The following is a 7905-nucleotide window of genomic DNA, read 5'->3' as shown; positions in this document are numbered from 1 at the left end:
CTCTGCTGCGGTTTTCGCCCCCCTGGTCTGGGTCATCGCCTTCACTGTCCGCCCAGTTTGGGCCGCCGCACACCCGGTCCGCCGTCGCCACCACTCGCCCGATCCATTGCCTTCGCCGCGACCCGCCCGGTCTGGGCTGCCTTCGCCGTTGCACATCAGGGCCATCGCCTTTGCTGCCACCTGCCCGCTCTGGCTCGTCTCCATCCTGGTGAACTCGACCACTGCGTCTGCCAAACTGTTCTGGGTCCGTTGCCTCCACCCGCCTCGTGGTCTGGGCCATCACCTCTGCCCACCGGCTGGACTCCCCCCTCCAGGACTTGGCCGCTGCAGCTCCCACCGTCACTGCTGCCGGTCTGCCTGGGAACCGCTTCTGCGCTGTCATGCCGGGATCCGCCACGCCGTGCTCCGTGCGGGCACCTCTTCCTCTTCCGGGGAACGGAATGCCAATGCCGGCTCAGCCAGCGCCTCCGTCCTCCGGCACATTCCCCAACCAGGACAGCAGCGCACCGAGGAGGCCAGCTTGCTTGTCCTTCTGCAGCAGGAGAGCCTCGATCAGCTGCTGATCCTGAGCAGCCTGCTCCTGCTGCAGCCGGGTGAAGTCCTGCAGCTGAGCGCATGCCTTCTCCACCCTAACCCTAACCCTAACCCTCCACGCTCTGTGGATCCGACGGGGAGCCAGTGTGGAAGTAGAGCATGCCACCGTCGGGTTCCCCCACAGAGACGCAGAGTCAGAGGTTCCCTAAACCATACTTCTTTTGTTAAAGTCACTCAAAGCCACACACCCTCAGACACAACTGCCTCTTTCAGGCTCCTCTGTGTCTTCTCCCGCTTGTCACACCAAGTTTCTGGGCACTCATATATATATATATATATATATATACACATTCCCTAGTCCGGGGTGCCCAAGTTCGGTCCTGGAGGGCCGGAGTCCTGCATTGTTTAGCTCTCTCCCAGTTGCAACACACCTGATTGCAATGAAGGGCTCCTTATTGAGTTTTTTTCACAACCTTGGTGATGACATCATCATTAGACTCAGGTAAGCTGAAACAGAGAGAGAGCTAAAACATGCAGGACACCGGCCCTCCAGGACTAAATTTGGGCACCCCTGCCCTAGTCCCTTTCAGTTTGAGGAGAGTTTAGGCTTCCAATTCCACACCCAGACCCAGCTTGTGGCCTCCTGCCTTGATGTTCTTGCCGTCAAGCAGGCCAGACAGGGTGACTTTCACACCTGGAGGGGAACAACCAACATTAGCATCACATGGGTCATTACAAAATAAACAGCATCTAAGATTGGTGAGAATCGGGCCTGTTGCTATATCATAAATAATCTACACATCATACATTTTTAGAACAGTCTCAAAACGCAAGTGCAACATGCAATGACTCAAACTAGCACAATCTTCAAAAAACAAAAAAATAACGGCCATCGTAAAATGGTCCAGGGAGCTGTTGGTTCACTTCAAAACCCTTTTAGAAACAATATAACCACAGAATGAGAGAGAAGATTAAAGCAGTTGCCTTCTCCTCTTTTTTTTTTTTTTTTTTTTTTTTTTTTTTTTTTAACTGTCTTTGAGCCAGTCTAAGAAGAATGTGTGTCACCATCAGGAACAGACGGTAAACTCCAACATAATCAAAACATGTTTGCACAACAACAGTTGATGATTCTGTCAGACACAAACTTACCTGGTCTAACAGTTTGGGTGTATCCAACACCGACAAGGTTCTGGTTGTTCACTTTAGCCTGGAATAGACACACAAAGTCAGTGGATTTCATTCTTCATGTCGGGCTTTCTTCTTACGTTTCATTTAACCTCCTCTTCTTTTTTACTTACACTTATGGAGGTATCTTTGTCCAGCTGGTATTTGGCTGCAATACCAAGGTGTGTGCTGTCGTTTCCAGTGGTCCATCCCAGATTGATGGCCGTCTCCAGCTTGTCGCTCACCTTCTGGTAGATGGAGCCTCTGTACTCTGTTCCGTTATGGCTAGAAGAAAAACAAGACCGGAAATGTTAAACATTTTCAAATCGAACTGTCTCAGACACTATTAGAAAGAACTCCAAACACATCATCCATAAGAGGCATCAAAGCCCACTTATTTAGAACGATTAAGGAACTCTCTTGACACGTCTATATATTTAATGATTTGTGATCTAGTATATCTGACACACAGATCACAGGAGATTCAAATGTATTTAGGAGAGAAGGCCAGTTGGTTGGCTGCTGCTCGCCACTGTTATTCTATCACAAAAACGTATTGCAAGTCTTTTGTTTGTGTCAAGCTTGTCAAGATAAACACAGCTGACACCAGCTCCTTTTGTTGGAGAGAAAAACAATCTTTCACAAATTTCTTTATGCAAGGTGAATAGTTCCAACACAAACACTGTGTGGATAAACAAATGCATCTTGTTACTTTCTGACAAAATAAACTTGTAATAAAACTTCAAACATTGAGAGCGATGGATTCTACTTACACATTGGCATGTATCTGGTAGTCTTTGGCCTTGTAGCCGATGGTAAAGTTGTTTTGGGCCAGTTCAGATTTGGCCACGTCAAGGCTGATCTGGTAGCCAACGAGATATTCTTTGTAGCCGCCGACAGCAGCGCCGTGTAAAGTGGGACCGGCAGAGTTGAAGTCAACGCCACAGCCCACATTGACAAATTCGCTCTTGTAGGCAGTCTTGACTTTGCCGCTCTTCTCGCTGATGAGGGAAGATTATTTGGGGTGAATTTCCAACTGAACTAAAAAGGCGGCTGGACATCAAATCAGCACTAAATTCACACACTTAAAATAAACCTACACTTTTTTTCTTTTTACCTTGTTATTCCCGCTTGATAAAATTCTGATACAAACTACATCACCTGCTTGTAGTTACATGGCAAAAACTTCAAACCAGAAATATCAAAACAACACTGAGCTCCCAATTTGAGCAGTGCTGCCATAGATTTATGAGGCCACAGGTAATGCTGTTACTGGAGTCTGTAAAAGACTCCCAATAAAACTTGCCAGAAACAGCCAAACATCTTTTTTTCCCCTTTAAAAATATACATTTAGCTGAGCTTTGGTGTTTACTTTCTCATCTGGACATGATAACGTAGCCTCGAGTACTCCGTCCCTGTGTACCGACACTAACTGTGTCCTTGTGAGCCTCTTGACACTTAATACGAAAGAGGATACACGTCATGTGATTTCCAACTCATTGCAAGAGATAAAATAACTAAATACATTTCAGATAGTTTCCCAACATCTGGACTTCTACAGCTGAGATTTTTATATCTTCCAGAAAAATGTGACATAGGAACGGAGCTAAACCTGACAGAGTAATGCGTTACAACTGACTCCTCCTATACTGGGACGGGGGTCAAATTGCCAGCAGTGACACTTGTCGGAACCATGTGTAGCAAAGATCAGGTTGCCATAATAACTCGGAAGAGAAGCAAAGAGCAGTACAGACAACATTCATGCAGCTTCAAGGAAAAACCTGAAAGCATGACTGAATTTGATTGTGATCTTACCCAGTGTTCGGTGAGAAGGATGTGTCAAAGGTCACCTTCAGTCCCTTAGCAATCTGCAGGGTACAGAAAAACATTTAGGAAACTGATTCTATCCTGGTGTGCGTATTGTCAAAAAAAAAGTTTTGCAACATGTGCGTTTTAGAAAAGGGAGCTAAAACATCAGAACATATTTCTCACCTGATCTTCAATGGTGATGCTGGTTCCGAAGGTATTGTCGGTGTTCCACTTCCCGGTGCAGGTCAGACCGTACTCCGACCTCTTGTAATCAGTTGTCAAACTGCCCTCAACTTCTCTGGTATCAGTGTTGGAGGAACCAGTTGCTTTGAATTCCTATTGGGCACAGTTTAAGAGAAATTGTAATCACAATGACAAGTTACCTTGAGTCCAATCATATCTTAGCTTCTCCAACCTCTTGGTGACTTCTGCCTACAACAATCACATTGACCCTGATGTGATATAAACAAGCCACCTTCACATCGGGAGTCAAGCATGTTACCATTGCACCAAAAAGTTCCCAAAAACTCAACTTATGACGATGGATCGTTGTAATTAAAAAGTTTTTGTCACCAAATATTAAAGGTTTGCTGCACTACGCTCTTCAAAGCTAAGCCATATCAAATCACTAAGATGAAAAAAAGGTGATATTCAGACTACATCAAGTTGTAGTCTTTAAAGACTACAACAAGTTGTAGTTTTTAAAGACTACAAACGAAACAAGTTAGGTCATCTTACCTGTCCATCGGCCAATTTTTTCTTCACGTCGAGCTTCACCAGGCCGAATCCTAAAAGAAAGAGTTGCTTGAATCAAAACCACTTTGAAGAAGATCGACAGTACCAACAAGACCATGTGGGTGTAGCATGGGTTATAACATCTTACAGCTGGTTAGTCAAACTCTCAAAAACCTTACCATAGCCTTTCTTGAAAATGTCCCTGGCATACTTGCTCAGGTCATCAAATGATGGAGGCCCCACCATTGTGTCTTTGAAAAGACAACTAAAAAAAACTGGTTAAAGTTTGTGAAGTGTCACGGTGTGATGCAAAAGACGCAAGAAATGTGTCTATATATGCAGTAAATATATTCCTTATGTCGAAGGTTAATTTCTTCACAAAAAGTTCTGAAATTGTTTTGAAAAAATAAAGGTTGAGCTTAGTTTAAATCGAGACACCAAAATCAGCAGTATCGTTTGTGGACCTGTTGAGAAGCTTTAAACAAAACTTGACTATGTGTTGGTCACTTGTTAATTTTCACCAAAACTTGAAAGTCCTTTGATGTGTTATGATATGATGTCAGCGCCCTGCTTTGATAGTCTGTTTTAGAACTCGTCATGACTATTAATCATAGATCAAAGGCTCGAGGCCAAGTCTGGAAGGAACCATTTTGCGCACTGGATCATTTGGCTCCGGTCTACTTGGACCGCTCCACTGCAGGAGTTGGCATGCAATGCTGGGGGCGTGGCAAGGTGCCTGACAGTGCCAATCATTAATCAATTAAAACTGTTGTGTCGATCCCACACAGGCCACAGCGTGGAAGCTGAAACATCAGTAGCTTTACAGATTTCTTAGTAAAGTACCTTTAAGTAATATTTAGAATGTTGAACATTGTGAAGATACTGAGAGGCAACGAAGGGGCAGACATAATATGAGTAAATCTTCTTTTCTGCTCCTTTTCATCTAAAATGTGAACTGGAAGTTTTGATACGAAAACTGTTGATTTTTATTTTATTTTTGAATGAAATAAAGAATTACAACAATATACATTGGGTTTTTTTTAAGAGTAGAAAAAGCGGCTGACAGCGTGAACCGGCCCGGTTTTACTTGACATGTGTCAGGCGAAGCACGTTAACTACTGCTCGCAGTGCTAACTGTGCTCGCCCGAAGAAGTACCGGTTTGTGTGTAAAGCTCATTAAAACACCGACTCTCCTGTGTATAAACGGTGTCAACGAGTGTCTGGCCTTGTGGAGCGGCGGCTCGCGGTCTGTTAAAGTGACTTTATAAGAGGTCTTCCTCACACCACACGGAGTCACCGGATGGAGGGCGAGCATCCCTGCTGCCTGTTCCAAACTGCGCTAAGCACTCATCAGCGATCAACTGATGCTTCACCTTCTCAGCACCGCGGACAGAGCGCACGCTGAGGGCAGCGTCACCGTCCTGAAGCGGGACATCGGTGACGCACACAGGGCCAAACTAAAGCTGGACAAGAAGGCGCATCCTCTCCTGGATGAGATCCACTTTGTAGGAGACATACAGGTTGAAGATGAGGAGCACGGTGTGTTTGAGTGGGTGTGTTGCAAGTGGCGGAGTTTCACGTGGGAGTAGGCGCGTTCACATGTGGAAGTGTGAGCGTGTGTAAAGGTGCACACTCACCTGTCACAGATGAGAGACTCAAGTTTGGGTAGTCGCCATAATTTTTGTTGACCGCTACCCATTCATTCATTCATCACCTTTGTACCCGTTTAATCCGCTGGTCTTCATTCCTCTATGCATCTTTGCTGCGCTGTGATAACTCTGTGCAGTTTGCAGTGGTGTTTCTAGATGTACTTGGTGGGGCAAGATTTTTATTCCAGGTCAAGTGACACCACGGAATTTCAAAGTAAAGTGCGTGCACAACCTTTTAGCCACAACATTGGAACAACCATATAGGCGCTGATCCAGTAAAAAATGTTGAGCCTTTGAGATATCCCATCGAATAAATACCACGACTCAGAGATTTATAGAAACTGTTGCTCACCACATAAATGAGTTTACCACCTCCGGCCAATCCAGGGAAGGAGTAAAATAGCTTGCTCTCTCTTTACCTGAAGTGTGACACAGAGAAACACAGTCCAATGTTACAACGAAACACACTGCAGTGCACGAGTACGTTGAAATCGTCAAATATGACATTACAATTGTATAACTGGACCAATCAGTGTGGTTGTCACAACAATGTTGTTAACTGCTTGCAGATTTTGAACAAATCTCCACTCATTTGGTCTGCCTGGTTTTGGGATTTCGCAGAATCGCTGTATTACAACACCCAACTAACACCCATGGCTAATTAGGGATTATATTACTCCTGATATTCCATCAATTAGCGTTCTGGGACAGATTATATTGCCTGATTATTGGAACTTTAACATTAACCGTACTCTGTGTATTTATTTATTTATTTTTTATTAAAACATCCTCTGGTTTGAAGGTCTTGATCACTTTTTTTTCTTTCTGTGACTTCTATGCAACACTGACTCGAGGGGCAGAACCCGAGGCCTCGCTCCGGAGACTCCTCTTCTTCCACCATCTCTAACTCCACCCCTTTAGACGAAACCTCTACTGCTTCCTCCTGAGCTCTCACTGTCCCTTCTGGCTCTGAACGGAGCAGATAGCCTCGCCATATACTCCTAACCATCTCAGCAGCCGCCGCTGCTATCAACAAAAACTCACTCTTTTCTCTCTCTCCCTCTCTCTCTCTCTCTCTCTCTCTCTCTCTCTCTCTCTCTCTCTGTGTCTCACTCTCATTCAACCTCGGACACTGCCACACACACTTTTATACATTCAGACACGCAGCTGACATTACAAAACAGACAAGCATGACACAATAAAACACTCTGTTCGCTCTGACATACAATTATTAAATGAACCTTTGTTACATTCGCACTACTTGCGAGAAGAAATCAAGCACATACGTTCTCATTCTGCCAACTGCACCAGCAGGAGTTAAAACTCAAACACGTCCTCATTGCTCACTATAGTGGAACGAGTCGACTGTAGATTACCCATTTTAATCTTCCTGTTTTTCATACCAAAATAAAATTATTACATTGGGCCCAAACACTTAAACCCACATATAACCACTCCATCTGCACAAATATTAACATACATGAGAAACAGAGTTCCTTCAGCAGCTCTTATCAAACTGCTGAGTAGCCAAGGTCAGCGAGATACATGCACACACACATAAAAACACAAAACACCACAGAACACAGCGGACAGTTTGCTTCAATAAACGTATTTAAGCATTACATTTTTCATCTTTAAATATTGATTTCTTCTGTTGATGAGTTTGTTGTTGTTGTTTTTTTGGTGTTGTTTTTTATTTTATTTCCAATCTTTGTTTTTTTTTTTTCTTTAGAATGATCTACCTCCATTGTGGACTGATTTGACTGCGTGCTCCGCATGTTTTCAGTTAAAGACACTATGTTAGAAACACACTCCAGTTACACACAGAAGAACACAACAGGCTGCACGTTTCAATAAATCCCAAAGCATCTTTTAAACCTCAACATTTTCTTTTCCCCAGTTGGCGACTGATTATTGAGAGACAACCGGAGAGTGGTCTGCAGCCCTTTAATCTCTCCTATAATACAGAGCCCTCGCATAAACACTCTGCGGTCCTGACGCCAGCCTGCGCTGT

The 7905-nt window shown here is 44.2% G+C and overlaps 1 protein-coding gene across 1 annotated transcript; it reads right to left on the bottom strand.

Moving 5' to 3' along the window:
* Positions 1-1136: 1136 nt before the first annotated feature.
* LOC308117919 (non-selective voltage-gated ion channel VDAC2-like) lies at positions 1137-4488 on the bottom strand (the record flags this gene model as incomplete). The annotated part of the gene is made up of 8 exons (XM_080477039.1): positions 1137-1228; positions 1684-1741; positions 1833-1983; positions 2472-2699; positions 3514-3566; positions 3691-3843; positions 4246-4295; positions 4422-4488. 8 exons carry the CDS (start codon positions 4486-4488, stop codon positions 1137-1139), a joined length of 852 nt encoding a protein of 283 aa, XP_080333165.1.
* Positions 4489-7905: the final 3417 nt, after the last annotated feature.

The sequence above is a fragment of the Lipophrys pholis genome (assembly GCF_963383615.2).
Source record: "Lipophrys pholis genome assembly, chromosome: 12".
Taxonomy (NCBI): Eukaryota; Metazoa; Chordata; class Actinopteri; order Blenniiformes; family Blenniidae; genus Lipophrys; species Lipophrys pholis.
This window is presented reverse-complemented; position numbering and strand designations above follow the sequence as displayed.